The sequence below is a fragment of the Pinus tabuliformis genome, chromosome 6 (assembly GCF_031772625.1).
Source record: "Pinus tabuliformis cultivar Carrire ecotype Pingquan chromosome 6, CPIR1, whole genome shotgun sequence".
Lineage (NCBI taxonomy): Eukaryota > Viridiplantae > Streptophyta > Pinopsida > Pinales > Pinaceae > Pinus > Pinus tabuliformis.
In genome coordinates this window covers 1,691,515,277-1,691,539,561 of record NC_142292.1, presented here as the reverse complement: position 1 = coordinate 1,691,539,561, position 24,285 = coordinate 1,691,515,277, and the positions used below count along the sequence as shown (strand labels likewise).

The 24,285-nt window shown below is 37.7% G+C and overlaps 1 protein-coding gene across 1 annotated transcript; it reads right to left on the bottom strand.

The window, feature by feature from the left end:
- Positions 1–21,462: 21,462 nt before the first annotated feature.
- Positions 21,463–24,035, bottom strand: LOC149265486 (glucan endo-1,3-beta-glucosidase 7-like). The gene is made up of 3 exons (XM_089429439.1): positions 23,737–24,035; positions 21,802–23,127; positions 21,463–21,660 (listed from the first exon to the last, which is right to left on the bottom strand). Exons 1-3 carry the CDS (start codon positions 23,801–23,803, stop codon positions 21,626–21,628), a joined length of 1,428 nt encoding a protein of 475 aa, XP_089285565.1. The 5' UTR covers positions 23,804–24,035; the 3' UTR covers positions 21,463–21,625.
- Positions 24,036–24,285: the final 250 nt, after the last annotated feature.

Here is a 24,285-nt window from a genome sequence, read left to right as displayed (position 1 = left end):
CTCACCTTATGTCATACATCTCAATATCCTGCTCCCAACCAGCAATCTCTTCTTCATTCTTTGGAGTGTGCACTGCTTCAACTGCAAGTCTGCAGAGCCCATATCCTTTGATCGCGTGTAATGGCTTGATTTCAAGATCATATTCCTATAAGCCTATCATCCAGTTCGCACGTCGTTCACCCAGTTCTTGTTATACAAGCAATGTGCGGACTGCTGGGTGGGGGACGAAGACTATGCATTGGTTTTTCAGCAAGTAGGGCGTAAAGTGTTCTACCGCCTTGTAAATTGCATAATCTAGCTTGTCAATGGCAGGGTAGTTGAGTTCTGGTCCCTGCATGCTTGCACTCATGAAAGAGATGGGATGTTCATCATTAGCTTCATCTTTCTGAGTGAGTACTACAACTAGTGAGTTATCGGAAGCGAAGGTGTATAGCAGGAAATCTTTCTTGAAATCTGGGTTGTAGAGTGCAGGCGCTTCTGTAATGGCCTACTTGATCTAGGCGAATTCATACTTTTCCTTCTTACCCCAACTGTAGACTACATCTTTCTTGATCATGTCCTGCATGGGCTTAACTATCTGTGCATAATCCGAGATGAACTTTCGAAGGAAGTTTATCTTGCCCAGGAAGGATTGCATATATTTCTTGTTGATTGGGTAAGGAATATGTGTAATGGCTTGGACTTGATATGGATCCACCTTGATCCCACTCTTGGAAACAATGTGTCCAAGGAGGTTCCCCTCTGACACGGAAAATACGCTCTTTTTGGGATTCAAGGAAATCTCATATCTCCGGCATCGCTCAAAAATTTTCTTCAGATGGCATATGTGGTATTCTTGTCTTCTTGAGAACATAGTCACATCATTGAGGTATACCACCATGCTTTGTCCAATGAGTCCGCAAAAGTCGATGTCCATAGCGCGCTGAAATGGTGTGCCTGCATTTATAGGCCCAAATGGCCTTCATCTATAAGCGAATGTACCCCACTTGGTACGAAAAGTAGTTTTGAGTTTGTCAGGTTCTGCTACCAGAACCTGATTTTATCCTGAGAAACCATCAAGGAGAGAAAACATTTGTGCCCTAGATACTTTTTGCAAAATATGGTCCATGGATAGCACAAGGTATTTGTCTTTGTCCGAGGCACGGTTTATGTTCCAGAAATCGACACACAAGCGGATTTCCCCAGACTTGTTTCGTACAGGAACAAGGTTGGAGACCCATGTGGAATGTCAAACTTTGTATATGATCCATGCATCCAATAGCTTAGTAAGCTCTTTCTGTATGAGGGGTTCAAGCGACAGATGTACTTTCCTCAGATTCTGTTGACATGGCTTGAACCCTTTTATAATTGGGATGATATGTTGGATGATCTACATGACATAAGTCTTCAAATCATCATACGTCCACGCGAACACATCTCGGTATTGTTTGAACAGGTAGATAAAGGCTTGTCGCTCTTGTTGTGTACAGCATGTACCAAGATTGAAAAACTTCGGATCTTGTTCTATTCCCAGGTTTATTAGTTCGTGCCCAATGGTGGAACTGTGGGTCTTGCTATTCCTTGGCCCCTAGGACCGTTCTAGCAATTCATATAGCTTTTCCAATGATGCCACACCTTTTGTGATAACATGGCCTTTCATGTTACTATCTTTCGCTTGCAGAGAGTGCTCGTGCTCATCATCGTCTATCGTTGCATCCTTGAAGATGTTAGCATTGGCCATGAAATGCAGTATCTTTTTATCATCATTAAACACGCGTAAGTTAGTTATGTTGTCCGAGATAGACGGTTTGTACAAAATTTCAATGGTAAATATATCCCTAATCGGTGACATTCTCGAGGCTGCATTCGCCAGTGCATTAGCAGCTGTGTTACGCATACATGGTACATCAATGATATTAAATGCTTGGAAGTTTGATATTAGTCGCCATACCTCTTGCTGGTAACTTTTGAGATGCGGTGAAATAGTGAATGGTGTTACGTACTTGTCGTACCACTATCTTTGAATAACCTACCACTTTGAGTATGACCACGTTGATGCTGATGGATTTCTGCAAGCCCAACACCAGTGCTTCATATTTTGCTACATTGTTCGTGCACTCGAACTCCAAGCAACTTGATACTAGATGCTTCCTATTGCAAGGGTCGATCAAAACACACCCAACTCCTGAGTCATCCTGTGTCTTTGATCCGTCAAAGTACATGGTCCACAACTCATATGTACACAGACCGCTTGATGTGCTAGTACTACTACTACTAATGTTGTTGCTACTATTGCTACTATTGGTACAATGTGTTGTACAAGTTTCATTACCATCAATTGGGAAAGGAAGGAGTCCCAACAACATGTCTTGTGGGGTTGGAGCTCACCGTGTAGGATAACACCCCAATGTTGTCTCAAGGAGGCAGTTGCTGAACATGAGTTCTGCGAAGGCCAACGGTTCATTCTCGCCATTGATGGGAGTGACATTATGTTTCATGTACCTCTTGGATTCTACCCAGATCTGGTTGCACTTTCCCTTGTACGAAAGCCACATGTGAGACCAGTCTATAGCAAAATATCCATCTAGCATGCTGGACCAGTGTCTGCTGAGTAACAAACCATATGCTTTCGGTATGTCCACAACAACTATGTTGATGCATTGGTGGACTCTACTGTCATGGGATAGTCAGATGATTACGACTCGTAGTTCACCAATGGTTGGTATCGATGTTCGATCAAGTCAGATGATTCACGCAGATGTCTCGCTCCAATGTGCATTGATCTTCTTAGCAATGGAAAGCGGCATGACGTTGGCTGTCGTGATGGAATGAATAAAATAGTTGTGAACATTGCAGTTGAAAACTTCAAATGAAAGTAGGAATGGAGGGTAACCTGAGTTTTCTTCTTCCATACGGATTGTATTGAGCACTTTGGAAAGTGATCCGGGAGGTGTGCTTGCTCCCTTGCTGGTAGAGGTTGTGCTGTTTGTTGCAGTCTGTCCCAATGTGCGCAGCAGGATATCTCGCTGACTCTGGATCTCAAAAAACTCGAACAAGATGATGTTCGCCCGAGTTTTCTTTATGTCATCAACAATGTTGTAATCTAGATGTGGTAGACTCACCAAGGTGTTCGGCGTAAAACGAGTGTTCGTGTTGTCCAGCAGAGTGTTTTGCAGCTTGCTGCTCATGGATGTGCTTTTGTTAGCGGCTGTCTTCCTAAACTTGCTTTGTGTTTTCTTCTTTGGGGGATTCGTTGGATCGATCTTCCTTATCAACAGTCTGATATTTTCTTACATCTCCCCAAGTGTGGGGAGAGCCCCTTTACTCCTAAGATTGTAATGGTCAGTTTTCTTTCGGGGCTGCTTCTCGATGTTCATCTTTGACATCGTTTGCGAGCACTAATACATGTTCACCACATGCCCAAAGCTTGATATCTCATCAGGTGCAAACTCTTCGTCATTGTTAGTGTCTTCCGGTTTCTACTACATATTGCTTCCCACATCGAGTGTACGACTGTAGAAAGAATTTGTAACTCACTTCTAGCCCGAACAAGAGTTCTCAAGATGATGTTCTTCGTGGAAAGAATAGAATTTCGGATTTGCACACTATTCGAGCTGGAACACAGGCTTCTGCGTATTTTTTGAAACGAACCGATTGGTGCTTGATGAGCTGCTTGCCTATCTCTACCTAGGCGGGTGACTACTTGCAAATGTGTTCGTTTTACGTTGTTTGAGTTCGCACATTTCAGTGGTCAAGCTCTTGACAAGACGAGTGAGGGTCTCAATATCAGTTGCTTCCTTATGCTCACCATTTCTTGGGGCTTTCTATTTGCATCCATGGAGTCCTTTGTCGATTCATCATCCTTGATGAGTCCACGAATTGCGCAATGCTGGTTGGCAGGAATGATGTGTAGTAATCAATGGTGACGTAGTCATGAAGTTTAGTGTATGTTGCGAACTTGTTCAATATACGTGTAAACCTATGATTGAAATCTTTCACTTTCTCTTTCCCTCCATCTTGAGGCTTCCCAACTCTTTGAGTAGCATAGCTAGGGTCTTGTCATCAGTGAACTTCTCAAGGAACATGTATTTGAATGCAACCAAGTTCTATATAGAGTTCGGTGGAAGGCTATGATCTCAAGCAGTTGCATGACCATCCAAGGTACATGGGAACAATCTACATGCTACATCATCATAACGTACCTCAAGGGTCTGTAGTTGTAGGTAGAAGTTGTCTAAGTGGTCTTCCGCCTTCACCGTGTTGTCAGGGTCAAACTTGATGTTCATTCTCTCTGCTTGCCTCAGCATATTGTGCAGAACAGCCGGGAGAGCCAATGGTCCCTGAGTCATCCATTCAATATTTGGGTCAGCCATCTCTTCTTCTTCTTCGTTCTCTTCCCCTCTTTCAAAGTCTGATGGTTCCGTCTCGGAGTCTGTTGGTTTGTCTCTGCCTCCACCTCCTCCACAGCCTTCCCCTCCGCCTCATGTACCAGAGTTTCATAACAAGATCACAAGAGTGACTTGTTCACCTTGCTGGAAGATCGTAGGTTCTTCTCCATCTTCAATAGTTGTCCTGATGATGGATCCCTGTTGGGATTTGAAACATTGACAGAAATAATGGTTTTTACTGTGGGTTCTCCGGTTTCTAATAAAGAAAATGTTGACAATGTTGGACCCGCAAACATTTAGGGGATCACCTCGGTGTGAAGTCCAAATTAGACCTCACATTGTTTGGTGTGGGAGTCCCATTCAGTATGATGGCCCAGTTGCCATTGTCTTAAGGATTTGCCTCAACTCTTGTTTATCATCACAGGAGAGTGGTTTGCTTTGTCTTTGGGAAGTGAGGTTCACATGCCTGGTGAGTGTAAGTGTCACTTGTGTCAATGTTTCTTTCATTGTAGAGGGAGAGGGTGGGAGTGAGTCCCAAGTTGGTTGGGATGAAGTCCCAACTCATCTAGGAACACACCACAATAGGACATGCACAGCTTTCGAAGGACCAGTCCACACGGATGCGGCAGTCACAACACACAAGGTAAGATAACATGTACAGCACTCAATGGATGAATCCGAACGAGTGCAACGGTTGTTACAGCAAGTTTTATGTGAAAGTTCTGTCTGGTGTCCAGGAGAGTAGTCTACATGGGTGAGACATCGTTAACAGCATATACAACACATTTCCATTAATAAATTATGTATTACAACAAGTGAAATAGTTCAGATGTAGAACATAGGTTAAAGCAACATGCATCACAAGTGTTAAAGATTAGTCTTACAACAATTACAATACATGTGTGAAAATGTGTTGGCCTATTAGTAGGATTCTGAATTAAGTGAAAGTTCCAAGACACATCATTACACCATACATCACTAACCTCAAGTGCGGGGTGTTGGAGCCACTACTTAGTCCTCAAAGAAAAGATTACAAACTCTCTTGGCTATGTGGGAGGAGCTGAGGTGAAAATTCCTTTCATGGACAAATGAGGGGGGTATTTATAGACAAGGGTGAAACCAACCCTTGTGGCTATTCGATTACCCTCATGACCATTTGACTTCCATGACTTTTCAAATTTACGTTACTCTTTGTACAACAAGTGGGTCTCTTTGACTTCCACGTTACATTACATTGATTGACAACATAGCCCATAGTAAAGATGTGGGCGACATGACTCGTGACATGACAGTGATGGTACATTCATGTTGTTGCTAGAGTGTATGTCAAGCTACAGTGTTGTTGGGTGATGGATGCCTTCATGGTGTATCACAGCTTCACCTACACATGGCGAAGTGCGCGGAGTCTTCGATGGTCTTTGGTTCACTTGATGAATCTTTGGCATGTTGTTCCTTGATTGCATGTTGGGAGGCTTGATAGGCTCATCTATTTGCAAAGGTGCATGTTCGTCCGTTCGTGAGCACATCCCTTCGCATGCATCGTTTTCTCGTCTATTGGTGAACTTTTCCTTCTGCATGTGCTCCCTTCATTCATCCCATTTGTCATTGTGCCATGTTTGTTTGTGTACCTGTACCTATAGTCACTCATGACGAGATGAAATCAAATCCAAAACCTCCTAGTCTACCATAACACATGATCATTTCGAATGCAGGTGACCGAGAGAGGTAGCAAGGTTGCGAAGCGGGATGATGGCTCTGGGCACTGCTAATGAAAACTGCGCAAGAGTCACTAAGTGATGGAGATGGGCGATCCAAGTCGACAATGACTGTCTGCGAGGTCTGGCTCAGCTGGAAGGCAAAATTGCACAAATTTTGAGAGGGACAGTCCGGGCTACAGGAAGGCAAGGTAGCTATGCAATTTCTGGAATGAGCGGGCAGCAGGGGCTAGAAGGCCAAATTTGCGCAATTTTCTGGAGGAATAGGTCGGGCTACAAGAAGAGTCAGTAGGCAGAGATTGCGCAGGTTTTTGGGAGGAGCTGCTCGGGAGCCTGGCAGCAAAACTGCGCAATTCCCAGAGGGAACTGGCAGTTGGCTTCTCAGGTCACTGGCAGCCAAAACTACACAATTTTCAAAGGGAACTGGTTGTTGGCTGTTGGGGTCACTAACAACAGAAGCTACACAATTCCTGGAGGAACTGGCAGTCCGCTGCTAGGAGCTCCTGGCAAGGGAAATTTCATTGAGGCCAAGAGGTCGGTCTATTGATCATCTCTGCGCAATTTCTAAGCTGAGAAGACTGCTGGGCAACAGAAAGCCTGCTCATGAAAACTTCGCAATTTCTGAGATGAGCAATCGGTAGACTGTCGAGATGACTGACTGGGAAAACTACACAATTTTCTAAGGGAGACAGGGACGAGCACTTGGTGTCTGTCCGGCCTATCTGTGCAATTTCCTCAGTCAGTTAAGTGAGTAAGGTCAATGGCCTCTACGCAATTTTTTAGGGGAGTCAACCCCGGGGTGACTGTCGGGTCCGACTGTCTAGGTGGCTAGCATGAGAGTTAATTGAATTGCTTGCGAGCAACGCAACTTGAAAAGACTAGCTTGGTGCTTCTGTGTTGTTTTGGTTGACAGTTGATCGAGTTGATGGCAGGGTGATGGTCCGGCTATCAGAGGGGAGTCTGGTCATCAGAACTTTAGAAAAAATGACTAAGTGTGTGAACGATTGAAAGATGCATAGGTGATCATACAAACACACATTCACATGACTCGACGATGAAACGACTCAAACCATCCAAACACACATGTTCAACATGACTGATCAACGGTGCAAGTGACAAGCACGACACTCGTGATTGATCATTCATTGATCGAGACGATGCTTGCACAACATTGAATGTGACTTCATGTGTGAGTGTGACAAATGCTTTCTTGGCAAACACAACAAGCACATACGAAGCGAAGACTTTGAGAGTAACCAGAACATGGTCGAAAGCATGACTTAGACACCAGCATGCAGAAACTTGAAAGAAATTCTCAAGCAAGGTGAATGCAAAGATTTACACGGGCTCACAGAGTGAACCTAGGGTGTGTAGTCATCAAGCGAAACTCTCAAGGGAGGCTCCGAAATTGGGTGCGGGCCAAAATTTTGGAGCGTGGTTGTAGTCGCTACAACACATAGCTCAGAAGGAGGTAGTTGTCACATCTCTCCTCGGATATAAGCTACCATTGCTCAAGTTAGTTTGTTTCTCTTATGTATGTAAACAGTTTTCCGCAGTTGCTATTGATTAATTGAAGTTTTGTTTCACTATATCTCTCTATTTTGGTTTGAATCTATATTTCATTTCATTGCTTCATAACTCCGGATCAATTAGTTTTTTTTCTATTGTTAGCAACTTATTCCCATACAACACCCTCTTGAAATATCAATTGATTGGTTGGAATTATCAAGTGGAGGCGGTGAAAGCAATTGCCCGCTTGTTGGGCTTCCCTGTGGATGCTCATCAGACCTCCTTCAACTATTTTGGGGTTCCCATCTCCCTTAAGTAGGTAGCAAGGGAATATTGGGAGAATGTTCTACAGAAAATAAGAAAAAGAGTGCATTCATGGAGAGTAAGATGGCTCAACTTGGCCAAGAGAGTTATCCTCATAAAATCAGTTCTCTTCTCTCTCCCGGTGTACCTGGGTGTTGCTATTTTAGCACCAACAATCATTAACCAACAAATAAGCAAGTTATTTCAAAAAAAATTATGGCAAGGGGGCAAGGGCAATGATCACAAATTCCATCTCATCAACTGGAACTTGGTAAAACAACCTAAGAACATGGGTGGATTAGCAATCAAGGATACAGAACTTATGAATCTAGCTCTGGGGGAAAAACTAGTTTGGAGGCTTCTCTCGGACTCCAACGAGTGGTGGAAAAAGGCCTTTACAAGAAAATACTTCCACAAAAATCGTCTCATCAGACTGGAAGGAGAATTATGGGAAGGTAAAGGATCAAAATTTTGGAAATTGTGCAAAGTTTCGTCATCTCTCATTCTAAATCATCTTGGCTGGTAACCAGGGAATGGGAAACGCATCCACCTCTGGACTGATTGCTCGTCAGATCTCGATCTGAAATTCTCAAGTTGGATGGTGGCGCATGGGTTTTCTTATCTAGTGGAAATTTCTTGTTGGGATGATCAAGGTCTGTGGTGTGGATGGTTGCCTCTGGACCTGCCCAATCACCTGTTGAAGCATTCACATTCCTTTATCAATAGTCTAAAAGGGTTTTCTCTGATCATTACAAGAAATCTAGACAGTCATGCTTGGATGGGTGGAAAATCCAAAAAATATTATGTTAAATATGGTTGTGCTCTCTTAATCAAGAATCCCTCCCCCCCCCCAATCTAAAATATGGGGAAATTTTGGAACAGAGATGGGCATCCTAAGATTAATATATTCAGTTGGGAATTGGTTCATGAGAAAATTCTTACGGCATAAAATTTAAGAAAAAGAAAAATTAGCAGCCCCTCCTGATGTGCATTATGTGGTAATTTGAAGGAAACTATCAAGCATATATTTTGGCAATGTCCCTTTACTGTGGATACCTAGAACTTTTCTTTAGCGCCCTTGGTTCTTGCGCCCCCCCCCCCCCCATCACTGAAGATTGGAACAAGATGTTCATTCAGTGGAAACATAAATTTCCCTATTCCCCAAACTCCCTTTTAAGGCGATGTTGGATGGAAATTCCCAAATACCTATGTTGGTCGATTTGGCTTTGCCGAAATCAGGCTATCTTTCAGAATAAGTGCCACAATCCTGAAACCACAGCAATTAAAGGAATGATGCTTCTCTTCGAGGTTATATCTTCTAGGGGATTTGAAGTTTCGAATATGAAGGACTTATCTAGCACCAAAAAAGAGTGGCTCAGAATATCCTCCTCTAATCTCAAAGCCCCATTGTCGAAGCCCTATGTCGTCCCTTCCTTTTGTATCAAACTGAATGGGGAAGAATTTGCTAAATGGCAAATAAAAGTCAGAAATACCCAACTGTATTTTGATGGAGCTTCGAAAAGTAACCCGAGGGAGGCTAGAGTGGGATGGGTAATAGTAAACCTCGAAGAAAAGACAGAAATAAAGTTCGCAGGGGTAATAGGCACCGCCACGAACAATCAAGTAGAAGCTCTCTCTCTTTGGCAAGGTTTGAATATTAGTGTTGCTAATGGTATCAAAAACTTGATTATCGTTGGTGATTCTATGATGGTAATCCAAAAATGTTTGAAGCTCTTCAAGAATGAGAACCTCCTCGATGTTGAATCCTCTTCAATCATTTCCAGGATAAATTAATTATTAAAAAGTTTTAAAATGTTAAAATGTTCCAAGTGTTGCGGGCTACAACCAGATGGCGGAAGCACAAGCCGACGTCGGGGTGGCCTTGGATCAAGGCTCCTTAAGCATTAATCACTTCGTTAAAATATGTCACATTCTCTTATTCGTATTAAATACTTCAGGTTGGCGTTGTTCAGTGGGGGTACAAGTCTGTAGCACATCAAATTAACAATTATTAAGGTTATATCCCCGATGGCCTTTTGCAGTGCGTTGAGAGTTGGGGTGGTTGGTAAGGAGTTATGGAACAAGTGTGGCAGTCATAGATCGAAGGTCATGTGTTGTGACAAGTGGGCAATGTGTCCTTGGTTATTTACCAAGTGTTTTAATATAGTTCCATTCGTGGGGTGGGCAGGTACCATCGCAATTCGCTCTAGGCTAGTTTTGGCAATGGAGGAGATGGAGGGTAGATGCTACGCCATGATGCAGAATCCCTTCGCACTTATGAAGAATAAGGAGGGAAGGAATGTTGAAATTAACCAGACCATTATTTATAGTAGTTGGTTTCGAATGGCAAATCAAAGGATTTTGTCAATACAGGGTAGAATCACCACAAAGATGGCTTCTACAAGCAACAGAAGTGGTGGTAGAACAGGGTCGAGACGATCCAAGAATATAAAAGGCTTGGTTGACAGTTCATGCAAGCAGGTTGTTAAGGAAATTGTTAAAGAGATCAATGAGAACATGGCATTTTTGTACACCCAGCTGTCGAGACTTGGAAAAGACATGGAACTATTGCAAAAGACTATGGAGAGCCTGTGCATAGACGTGATGAGTTTGCAACAAAAGGTGGAGAGCACTGAAATTAAAGTAGATACTTCAACGGTCGGGGTGTTAAAGGAAGTTTCTGGATTTGGGGATGGTTCTGTCCCTAATGTTGAAGGTTTTGTAGACGCTACTGCTATTCGGGACCCGAAACCTAGGGTGGGAAGTGCTGAAGAATTGGTTACAGTTGTGGAAGAAGCTTCGGGAGAAATTCGCTCTGGTAGCAACAAGTAGATGTTTACGTTAATTTATACCTATGTTTTGTCAATCTATAGAATATGGAGGGGTTTTTTGGAAAGTTTACAATATATGGTATGTACAAAGCTCATATGTAAATAAGGTTGGTAGCAATAGGGTCCTTCTCTAGTTTAAAACGATGAATATTTCTGAGAGCTTTCTCTCCAAGATTTAATGGGACCTGGCCCTTTTCCAGTTTATCTAATGAAAATGCTACTCGTTCCTTCTTAAAGAAAAACAACTTCCCAAGCTTTGATGATGGGATTAGGAAATGCAGATTGAACTTTTGCATCTGCATGCAAATTTTCTCTTGCACTAGGCATTGAATCAACCTCAACTTCACTAATTTGATTAGTTTCTACCAACTTATGGGAGTCTTTCTCAACCTCAAATCGAGGATTGTTCTAAATAAAAACCAATTCAGAATGATGTCTTTTCTGTTGTAGTTGTGATTCGAGTTATAAAAACTCAATCTTTTCTTGTGCATTTTGTAGACAGATTATAATACTAACAAGAGAGCCTTTGTTGATTTTCATTGTTTCATCCGGAATTGATTTTATCAAAATTTTCAGGAACTCTAACACTTCACCAATTAGAGCCATTTTCTCAGCAAAAAAATCAAGTCTCAACAATCCTAGTGGAAGTTGTAGCAAGGCTAGACAAACCCCAACTATTGAAGATTCCAAAAATGAAGAATACCAATTGTGTATCAAACTATCATTAAATATATAATGTAGGCATAAATGTCTCTGGTATATTGGAACAAGTCAAATGCCACTACATAGAACTAGAGCAAGGCACATATGTCTGTTGGGATAAAATATTTATAGCATGATTAGAACAACACACTAGGATGGAGATTTAAACATTAAATAGTTTTCCAACTACCTTGAATCATTTAGTGTTGTGACCTAGAGACTTAACACCATTCCTTAAGTCACTGGTTCAAATCCAACAGGTTGGACTAGACTTCACTATGGTGTCCAAAATATTGACATCAATCCTTACTAGATTCATGTCGGGTTCACCTACACCATGACTCTTTTTGAAAAAATCATCAATGTCAGGCTAGAAGGATGTTGAATGGCTCCACTCAACATCCTAGAGGGTTTTGTGCGTCAGGAGAACAATTTGAGACAACAAAAAAGACACACTCTTCATTTACCAAGCTTCGATATGCTTTCTCACCATTACGGAATACTTTAATCTCCTTCGAGCATTGAGGTCCCTGTGGTGTGCTTGCCCATGAGAGAAACACTTACTCGATGGAAGCTCTCCCGCTGCAACCACGATGATGTCTTCCTCTATGAATTATTTCTCCACTTTATGATCATCGGCAACATTAGCACTAAAATTTGGGTCACACAGGGGCTTCACTGGAGGAGCAATAAAAAAAATGAAAAAATATAAAGGGGTATAAGGTGTATAAAAAATGTTTATGAAAAATATAAAGGGGTGTAAAAAATGTTAATGAAAAAATGGATACCTACAATATTTAGTGAAATTACGGTTTTTTTAAATTGGGAAGGTTTATTGGGTTAGTATTGGTAGGGGGTTAAATAATTTGATTCTTAGAGGTATTTTCCAATATGTAGTCAAATTTAGGGTATTGTTTAATATGCCATGAACGCACATGATATGTCAAAGGTTCATTGAGTGAAGCCCCCTTGTTGGGTCACAAGCAAGGAATGTAATAACAAAGTCCATATTTATATGGGAAGACAACACAGAAGCGTGGCTCAGAGAAAGCGTAAGTATTCAATATTGTACAATGCAATTCAAAGCCCATGAGAGAAATCTGATCTAAATAACAAATTATGAGTTTTGTAAGAAAAGGCATCCAACGAGAAGTTCAGGCCTTGGGTATATTTGTGGGTTACCGCATAGAGCAAGGATACCAGCAATCCACAGCAGATGATGCATACAAGTCAATGCACTAGCGTTTCAAGGCAAGAATCACCAACAACATGACTTGATTATGATGTGAGAGTGTCCAGCGCAAGAGGAAAATGTTATTTTTGTTTGGCAGGTAGGGCTAAAGTAGGGAACGGTCGAGGCTCTACGAAAAATTGAGACAGTTGCAGAAATGCTTAGGCCAACATATCTGACAGGCTAAGCAAATAGGAGTTACTACACAATGGCTTAGAAAATGCCTACCTTGAGAATGCCCTGGCAACCTAAAATGAGGACCTTGAGTGCAAGGACCCGTGGGCCTATGGCTCTAATACCATATTAAACACACACTAATAAATATAATTTAGGATAAACATGGAATACTTTCTATTCACAAAGATTTACATATATTAATATAATCTTATGGCTTGTGGTTTTCATAATCCATAGTGGTCTCTCGGACTTCTCCATGTCTTCACATTTGTCCACACCAACCCTTAGCGGATCACGTGTCCAAAAAAACTATTTTGACCGACTTTTTAGTTAATCCATATTATCATCAATGATATAATTAAATATTTTTTAACTTAAATATATTAAATAATTTCTTAAATATCAAATAATGTTTGAAATATTTCAACTTGACTTTTTAATTAATTAATAATATCATTATTGATATAATTAAATAAAATATTTCGAACTTTTAAATAATATTTTGAAAAATATTTAATTTATATAAAGTTTTAATCTATATTTAAAAAATAAAATTTCTAAAAAGATTTAGCTGAATTTATTCATCAAAGTCAGAGTCTAACTCTTATAAGTTTTGGAGCTTTTTTAATCATATTTGGCCATTGGAATCACAAGTTTGAGTTGTGAAATCTTTACAATTCAAAAGTCCCAGAATTGGTGCTAAATCTATATACAGTTAAAAACACATTTCAAATAACATAAAATTAAAATTTAACTAAAAATTATTTCACCGCACCAAAAAATCCAAAATATATAATAATTACACCAAGCTTAATGACAAAGCAATGGGTAAATTCATATCATATTCACATCACAAACACATACATATCAAATTCTCAAAGTCGTGTCAGAGAGACATATACATGGCGTCGTATACCAAGTGGAGGAATTGTCTAAACGCTCAAAAAACGCAGAAATCTGACTAAAAAAATTTCAAAAAATCTTGCAGTAGCAGTATTTGAATCATGTTTTTGATGGTGAAAATGGATTCAGCACCATCAAAAACCTATGGGGCACCCAAAATCTTGAAGTTTGACAGCGTTGACCTGGATTTTATGAAAATCTTGTGGAAATTTGCAAGCTAGTCGGACTACGGCCATGGCATTCGCAAAGCCATGTCAAAGAGTGAGAAATAGTGCTGGAATATGGAGTAGTTCTCAAATATACATAATTTTGCCCAAAATTAAATCAAGTAATTATGAGACCAAACCTCCCCACCTAGCCATGAAACCATATCTTCCAAAATTTAAATAAAACAACTTACACAACAATATCAACCCTCCATTATCAGCCTCCCATCCTCGGAAAAAATTCCTTGCAAGTTGGAGATATGTAGTCATCTCTGCACAAATATGTTTTAGCTGGAACGGCGGTTTCAGGCATTTGCACCGACAGTGTTTAAACCAGGAACTGAGGTTTCAGGTATTGCACCGACAGAGTATTAAACCAGAATGGAGATTTCAGGTATTGAACCGACACACTGTGTTTTTAACTTTAGGATTGGCACATAAGTCGTCCGCCGGATTCAATGCAAAAGTATTCCAACTGTAAAGCCGGTGGAAAAACTAAAAATGTCAATAGCTCTGTGACAGCAGCAGTTCGCAGAGGTTGATAGGTGTACTGTTTAAAGAGAAATGCAGGGTAGGTATGCTCTGCTTTTCAGACTGTACTTTATATTTTAGGTTGCTGGAATTCTACAGAGGTCTAGTGAGGACAGAGGACATACACACAACGTTGTCCACAGAATATGCAAGTGCATCATGCACATGCAAAGTTTAAAACCTTTGGACAGAAAAATGAAATTAAGAGATATCTTAGAACGGTCACGGATGGGTTTGAAACTATTTCTGATTGTTCTGAAAAGTTCATCTTTCTCAAATGGCAACAACCAAAACCCATATAAAAGAAACCGAAAACCCATAAAATGAATATAAACCAAACTCTGATATGACAAACCTTAACCGATCATCCCTAAATAAAACCAAAACGCAAAAAATTCATATAAACCAAACTCTGATATAAGAAACCTTAACAGATCATCTCTGCAAATTACAAGAAAGTAATTAAGGAATGGTCCATATAAGATTTTTTTGGAAAAGAAAAAAAAAAAAAAGATTTGTCATTAGAATTCGATAAAAAATTTGTACTCAAATTTTATTTGTTTGTGTTGTTTACTATGGTTTTTTGACTGTATATATGGATTCAGTACTTCAAAAAAAATTTATAACATTTCAATTGTAAAGAGTTCATATGTCAAACTTATAATTTCAATAAATCCCTACAAAAGTTTAAACAAATTAGATAAAAAAATAAATAAATAAATTCTATAAATCTCGCTTATAGACAATTAGATTAATCATAATTATTTTGCCTGGCAGTGAAAATTAATAACTCTAACATTCACCGATCATCACTGAATTATTTCAAATACTTTTTCCTTAAATGATAATGATAACATTCACAAATCATCATTGAATTATATCGAATACTTTTTCTTTAAATGATAATGATAAATTAATGATAACTCTTTGGTCTAACTATATTTCGGAAGAAAGAAAAAAATCACTAATTTCTATTTTTTCCTAAAGAAAAATCAGCCAAATTATAACATCAGATTATTTTCTCACCCAAAATTTATAAAGTAAAATTATTTTATTTTAAAATGCTCAATATTTTGTCAAGTTGATATTAAATTATTAAAATTTTGAATATTTTCTCAAAAATATCATCAAACATTTTACAATTTGTGTATTAAGAATTAGTTAAATTAGTTAAGATTTCAAAACTTTAACATATATTTTTATCCTCAATATTTTCCTTGCCCAAATTTTATGTGTTTTTGCATTTTAAAATAAGTGTTAACATGTATGTTTGGGGTAGCTCAATTGGCAATGGTCATGGAAATGAAGTCTCTTTGAATGTCTTGAGTTCAAATCTTGTGTGGGTTCAAATCTTGTGTTGTAGTTGTAAAATGTATCTTTGGGTAGGATTTGTTTTGGACATGATAAAGATGTAGTCCTACCAAGCTTACAAAATTGAAACTATTTGATCATTATTGTGATATATTAAAAGAATTAGCAGTTATGCTTGCCCCTTTTAAAATAATAGTGAAACTATTTGATCATTATTGTGATGCTTGCCCCTTTTAAAATAATAGTGAAACTATTTGATCATTATTGAGATATTTGTGATATATTAAAATAAATAGCAATTCTGCTTTGGGATGTAGTTGTAAAATCTATCTTTGGGTAAGATTTGTTTCACTCTGTTTTATTATGATATTATATAATTATTAAACATTTTTCATATTAATTTTTTAATTAATATAAAATTATTTGGTAACCTTTGAATAAAGAAAGGTATCAATTACTTATGAGATATCTCACTCAATTATGAAATGCAATAAAAACATAAACAAAATCTGATGTGATCCATGTACTCTTGAATTTTTAATTAATATAAAAAATATTTTGTCACATTTGAATAAAGAAGTGTATCAATTACTTAATTATGAAATGTTTCACTCAATTATAAAATGCAATAAAAACAAAAATAAACACTGATGTGACTCATGTACTCCTGGATTTTTAATTAATATAAAAATCATTTTTCTACCTTTGGATGAAATGTATCAATTACTTAATTATGAGATATCTCACTCAATTATGGAATGCAATAAAAATAAAAAATAAAAACAAAATATGATATGACTATGTACTCTTGTCTAGTTATTTGAGTCATTGGCCAATAACATGTCCAAATTGAAAACCAATCCATGAGACAAATGTCAATAAAATAAATTGTGAAAATAGAAAAACATTTTTAAAAATTGCACTTTGTTAAATTGAAAAATATCTCATTTGACTGAATTAGTATATAGTCAACAAATACTCAATGTATAATCCATGCCTAAGTGCATGGATAATAAAGTATGATGTTATATGATATAATAGAAATGGTTGATTACAATACCATCCACCAATACCATGGCTTGTTAGTACTACATACCTAAACAGATCACAAGTCATTTCCTATTACCCCTTTTTATATGAGTTTTTGACTACATACGCAAAAAAATCACAACTCATTTCATATTACCCTTTTTTATGAGTTTTTTGACTGCATATATATGACTCAGCGCCCTAAAAAACCTTAGAGCACTTTGATTGTAAAGAGATCACCCGTCAAACCTGTAATTTCAATAAATCCCTGCTGGAAACTAAACAAATTAGATAGGAAAATAAGAAAAGTTTTCAACACATTTCAGACAATTCGATTAATCATAATTATTATTTCAAATACTTTTCCTTAAATGATAATGATAACATTCACTAATCATCCCTGAATTATTGCAAATACATTTTTCTTAAATGATAATGATAAATTTATGATGACTTTTAGTCAAACCATATTTAAAAAAAAAAAAACCACTTATTTCTATTTTTCCTAAAAAGATTCAGCCAAATTATAATGTAAGATTATTTTATCACCCAAAATTATAAAATAAAATTATTTTACCTTCAAATCTTCAAAATTTTGTAGAGTTTATATTAAATCATTAAATTTTTGAATATTTTTTCAAAAACATCCCCAAACATTTTATAGTTTGTGTATTAAGAACTAGTTAAATTAGTTAAGATTTCTAAACTTTTAAACATAAATTTCTATCTTTCATATTTTCCTTGCCCAAGTTTTATGTGTTATTGAATTTTAAAATAAGTGCTAATAAAGCATGAGGTTATATGACATAATAGTGTTATATGATATATTTCTAGGCAGCCATATGAATTAAATGGCTAATAAAAACCAATAAACATCGAATCAACAATAAGCATCAAAACACTTCATATTACATCTCAAAGTGCCAAAAAAAAAATTAACTAAATTATAGTTTTATTTTAAATTACTATATATATATATAAAGTTTAACATATATGCATTTAAAAAAATGTAACATTTATTAGCTCTCAGAAATTCTAAATCTCTAAATAGGTTGGTTACAATACCATGGCTTGTCAGTGCTACACACCTAAAAAATCACAACTTTTCCTATTACCCTTTTTTATACGAGTTTTTTTAATTAATTAATTTGATTAAAAATAAAAATAAAAAACATAATTACTTCCAAAATAAATCTGAACATTTAATTATAAATATTATTAAAAATATTCCAGAATATTTCATGCAAATTAAAATCCCTTTATTCCAAAATAAATATATCCATAACATAATTATATATTTTTTAAATCAAAAATATTCTTAGTCATTTTTAAAATATTGAATGTAACTCATTAATTTTAACTTTTGATCTACTAAATAATCAAATCTCTTTTCACTCTAAAAAAAACATAAAAAATTAATTGACTTAATAATTAATTATAATTATAGATATTAATATTGTTATTAGTTTATTTATTTTATTTTATTGTTTATTTTTATATATTTGATAGATTTGAAATATTAAACAAAAAAATTACAACTTTATTACATTACATTAGGTTGGACAGCCCTTCTGAATATTTTTGAAGTAATGAAATTTATAAAAATATAGATACTTTTGGTTTATAACTTTTTCAATTAAATTTAATTCACAACAGGATAAAATAAATTTATAATTTTAACAAACCTTATAAAAAAAAATAACATATGCAGTTAATATCACCCATCACCTTCACTCAAATTTGACCCCTATGATATATTGGTATCACCCATCACTTTCACTCAAATTTGCTGTCCTGAAAGTTTGAAAAGCGTCCTCAAATTTGATGTGTTCGTGCATTTAGAAAGGAGAGTGCATTTATTTCTTCAATTATTTTTGGAGTTAAAGTTGATGAAAGATGTACATCTTCCAAATTTTTTTTGGAGTTAAAGTTGATGAAAGATGTACATCTTCCAAATTTTAAAGTATGTTAGTTTTAAAATTTATAAAAATTTATATAATTTCTTTTTAGATTTGAATTTTGCAGTTTGACTTAATTTTAATTTCAATTTCAATTTCTAATTAAAAAATCAAATCTAAATTTCGATCTCTTCCGGATTAAAAACAGGAAGAAAAACACTATAAAAATATACGGTTCTTATAAGAATGCACACAATGCTTAACCATTAATCTTGAATCTAAATTTAAAAGCCACACAGTTGTTAACTGTTAAATTCATTTAAACTATGCCTAAATTATTAATAATGATAATGGCATCTATTAACTAATCATAATTCTTTTCAATTTAAATTTAAATAATTAATATTAATTAATCTGGACCATCAAGAATATTGAAAATTATCAAAATTAATTAGGCAAAAAATGACCAAGAATTAACTATTTTGTTGGGAATCTTAATTGTAGTTATACCAAAATTTGTAAGAGAAGTGGGTAGTCTATGTGACAAAATACATGGAGAGGGTTGTTTTGTCCATATGTCCAACAATCTCCCCCCAACAGGGAGGGGTTGGTATCAAATTCATGACCTACACTCCGACACCACTTGTTGAAAATTACAATTGCAATTAGACCAAAACCTATAGGTGTTAGTCAACGATCGCATCCTCAAAGATAAGGATCCCCTGAGGCGGTTAGTCCATGTACCAAAATACACAGGAGCATTGGTTTATCCAATGTCCAACAATCTCCCACCAACACGAGTCGAGTGTGCATAGAACTCTTAATGTTGCGATACCACTTGTTTGGAATCACGATTGTAGTTAAACCAAATCCCACAGGGGTTGACTTCCATTAAACCAAAACTAGCATGTGTTGTCAATGATATTCTGGTACCACTTGTTGTTTGGAATCACAATTGTAGTTAGACAAAAACCCACAAAGGTTAACTTCCCATTAAACCAAAACTCATAAGTGTTAGTCAACAATTAACTGCCATTACCAAAACTCAGAAGTATTGGTCAACGACCAACTTCCATCACCAAAACTCACAAGGATTAGTCAACAATGGCTAGAGATAAACTATCGCTAGAAATAAAAATCAATCTACTAAAAATAATTATTCCATATAACAAAACACAAAGAAAAGCTGATTTATCCAATGTCCCACCTACAATTAAAACTCTCATTCTCCAACCAAACATACACCAAAAAAAATACGATTTCCACATACAAATATTCAACCAGTGGGATTTCGATTCCTCCAACAATATTCAACCGGTGGGATTTCGATTCGTCCAACCAGTTCACACCCATAAACGATTCGTCCGACCATTTCATACCCAAAAAAACACATACCCGTTATCTCAAACCTAGGATTATGGACCACGAAAAAATGGAATCTATTAATTGCATAGGGATCTTTTATAACAGCCCAGGGGTACATGTAAACTTTGGGAGTTATGATTGGAATCGGAAAAAAAAAACGGTTAAAAATAGATCTTTGTTGGTTAAAATTGGTGTTGAAGGCATAATTTAATGTATTGAGATAATTTAATAATTGTATTGAGATTTTACACCACAGTTAGTGATACAGTGGGGAATTGTTAGGTCAAAGCGTTACATAAAAAAAAAAAGTTAAAAGGGTTGCATAAAAAAAAATTTAGTTCAATTGATTTAAGTTTTTTATTTATAAGCATCTATAAATACACAATCATGATAGAAGTCAAAGAATTAGATAAAAAAGTTAGAAACACACAGCCCAGCCCTAATAGAAAATAGTGTGCCCTAATGGAAAATCAGGGTAAATTCTCTCATCAATGTCGTTGAGGTTAAATTCTATTCCCTCTAAATTGAGTTCTATTCCTCAACCCTTGAGGTTAAGCTAGGTTAATAATAATAAGCTTTATTCCTTTGAGGTTAAGCTCTATTAAAGTTATGCTAAAGCTCACTACTCTACATTAGTGGAGAGAAATGGATTTGTTTAAATATTTCCTTAATAGCCATATAATAAGTTGACAAGGTGGATCTGTCTAAATATTTCTTGTAGAGAGTCATATACAGAGAAAAAAACATAAAAACAGTAAAAATTGGGAAGTTTGGAAATATTTTTTTAAGTTGGGGTATTCTGAAATATTTTGTTCAGTTGCTTGGGTTAAGTTTGGGAGTTTATGATTGAAATCTAAAAAATATTGGTTAAGAATAGATTTTTGCTTTTCAAATTGGTTTTGAATGCATTAAAAACAAAAATTTCAGACTGAAATTTGTAATTCCAACCTAATTTTGTAAATCCCAACAAAAATTTGTTGATTATGAAATATTCACAACTCAAATTTGTAATTCCACTCAAATTTATAATTCCAACAAAAATTTGTAAACACTTATTTTAGAAAAAATTCCAGACTGAAATTTGTAATTCCACCCCAAATTTGTAAATCCAAGACATGATTGCAATATGTTTAAAAAAAATACCAAGTTACCAATCACAGATTCTTTGGGAAACCATTTCTTCATTTACGGGTAAAAACCTTAAACGACCCCTTTAGATCTTAGGAAAATTAATAAATTGAGAAGTTAAAACCTGAAGTTTATGTTTAAGAAGCAAGAATATCCAGTGTTGGTGATGGATCTATGCCCCATGTCGATTGGGGAACGCTATTTCAATCAAGGTGTTAAATGAAAATCGAATTTAAACCATTTTGACAGCACGAAATTTTATAAGCCAGAATATTGATTTCATAATAAGAATGATACGCCCCTTCATATACATACAAAACGGAACGAAATCGAGCCCTGCAGGCACTCGAGAAAGTTCACAAGAGATGATTCTAAACTATAATACTACACTAGGTACTACTGATCTTCTATGAAGTAATCTAGTAACCTGTCGGGAATTTGCAATCGCCATACTCTGCAACAACAAAATGAAAAACACCATCATAAAATTAATCATCAGAGACATAAACACCATCATAGAATTAATCATCAGAAGACATTCAATAATGCTATGTAGACAAAATTAAGCTAATCCTGCAAAAACATATGAACTTACTTGGAGACTGGGTAACGACATAAGCAGCGCCCTGGAAGTCGCAGGTTCCAGTCTTGCGGCTATTCTTTTGATAATAACTGTTAAAAGCATATGAAGCATGGGCTTCCAGCGTGTTAGGGTTGTAGCAAGACGCCCCGGGCTGAATCTGCTTGCAATCCGCAGCCCCTTCTCCACATGCATAGTCTAATGCCGCCTGGAGCTTACTAGTATCGATCTTGGAATTTGCAACGCACCACGTCTCGGATGCTCCTTCTGGGGTTGTCCTGCTGCTGCGATGATGCTGCACAGAGGTGGCCGGGGTGGAAGAGGAATTGCTTCCAGAGGTGGGCGCCTGGTTGTTCATGGCTGCAGGTGTCAGAGCAATATTGTAGACGTGCTCCTCGGTTGGGTAGAACAAGCCGTAGTTGCGCTCCGATGTGGGACCGGGCTTCTGGTTTTCATTAAAGAGAGCAAAAATGAAGGTATCTAGAGAGGCCTTGGGCCTGAGCGGAGTTCCAGAGTTGGAGAGGACATGCTTGACGAGGTTCCCATTGTAGGCCGCAGCGTTGTCAAGGTTAGCACCGGTTTCACCCTCGTCGCCCTTAGATGGCCACCCAGTCTCAGACACGACAATGTCGAGGTTCTTATACCCAAGGGCCGACATTGCAGAGAACACTGCGTCGAGCTGTGCGTCAAAGAGGTTCGTGTACAGGAGCCCGCTGTTGCTGTCCCGGACTCCGGCATTGGGGCGAAAGAGTGCGTAGTCCAGAGAAATATCGTTGGCGTCGCCCTCGTAGGCAAAGAAAGGGTAGACATTGACCATGAGATAGGACCCCGTTTGGCTCAGAAAATCGAGCATTGGCTTTATCGTGGTCTCCACAAGGTCGCTCTTAAAAAGTCCGTTTGATGGCGGGAAAGAGTTCTGGAGCACACTGGTGGCAACGGGGCTCGACACCTTGATAATTCCGTCGAGGTTGTATTTGACGAGAGCCATGTGAATATTCTTCATGGCAGGGACAAGGTAGGAGGTGAGGTCATTAGAATTGGCGAAGACTTCATTGCCGACAGCTATGGCCGTGATCTGGGTGCCCGGAACGTAGGCAACCACGTTCTGCTGGACCCAGGCATAGGCTCGCGAAAGACGACGAGCAACGTTGGAGAGTTGCTCATTGGGAAGGGCAATGGTGATTTTAACGTCGGTACCACTGAATGCATGGAGAGCTGCAGGGTCTGCATCGTAGAGCTTCAACTTGTTGATGCCTTGGCTCTTGATCAGCTGCACTACCTTGGAAGCCGGGGGAAGATTGTCTGCTTTGCGACCATAGTTGATACCCACAGTGCCAGCCCCTGCAAACCAAAAAAAAAAATGAAATTTACTCGGTCAATCACAGAAATCAAAGCTCAAAAAGAAATTTTGACAAACCAGACAAGAAAATGCATTTTCCCAGCTGCAGAAGCTACGATAATCGGAAAAATTAAAGCTAAAACCGCTGACAAACCAAAAGATAAAATGCATTTTTTTGTCTCGTTCTCAGCTGCAGAGGCAACAATAATCAGATAAATTAAAGTTAAAACCCCCGACGAACCAAACCATAAAATGCATTTTCTTGTCTGGTTCTCAGCTACAGAGGCACTATAGTCGAAGAAATTAAAGCTAAAACCCCTGACAAACCAAACGATAAATGCATTTTCTTGTCGGGTACTCAGGTGCAGAGGCAACAGTAATCGAAGAAATTAAAGCTTAAACACTTGATGAACCAAACGATAAAATGTGTTTTCTTGTCTGGTTCTCTGCTACAGAGGCAACGATAATTGAAAAAATTAAAGCTTAAACCCTGGACGAACCAAACAATAAAATGCATTTTCTTGTCTGGTCCTCGGCTGCAGAGACAACGATAATCGAAGAAATTAAAGCTAAAGCCCTTACAAAACAAACGCTAAAATGAGTTTTCTCACCAGCAGAGGCAACGATAGCCAGAACCACCGCAATCGCGATCAGCGCCGAACTCGTCCGGAAGCTCATGCTGAGCAAAGAAACTATAACCGACCAAGCTTTTTTTCTTCGACTTCTTTTCGCACTGAACTTTTACTTGGAACTTCTTTTGCTTAGTGCGATTCGAACGTATGACGTTTCTTTTTCTTGAACTTCTTTCGCTTTCGCTTGGTGCGATTCGAACGTATGGCCTCGAGTAATACTAGGCTCGAGTGACTAACGCTCTGAGCCGTCACTCCTCACACACCAGCAAACGCTTCCACCCCCTCGCCCTTTTCTAATACCACCCGCCACCGGCTTAACCGGTCGTCAGAGACCTCTGACTGGCCACTCAGGTTCTGCGTCCTGCAGTCCTTGTCATGTGAACACTGAATGTGGGCCCCGACATACTGTACGGGCAGACGTCAAAGCCTGTCGCGCCGCGTCTCGTTTCTTTAACTTCACTAGTTTTCCAATGTTCTCCGGCATCGAGAAAAAAATATCTCCGTTCTCTCACCGTCTTTTTCGTTTAT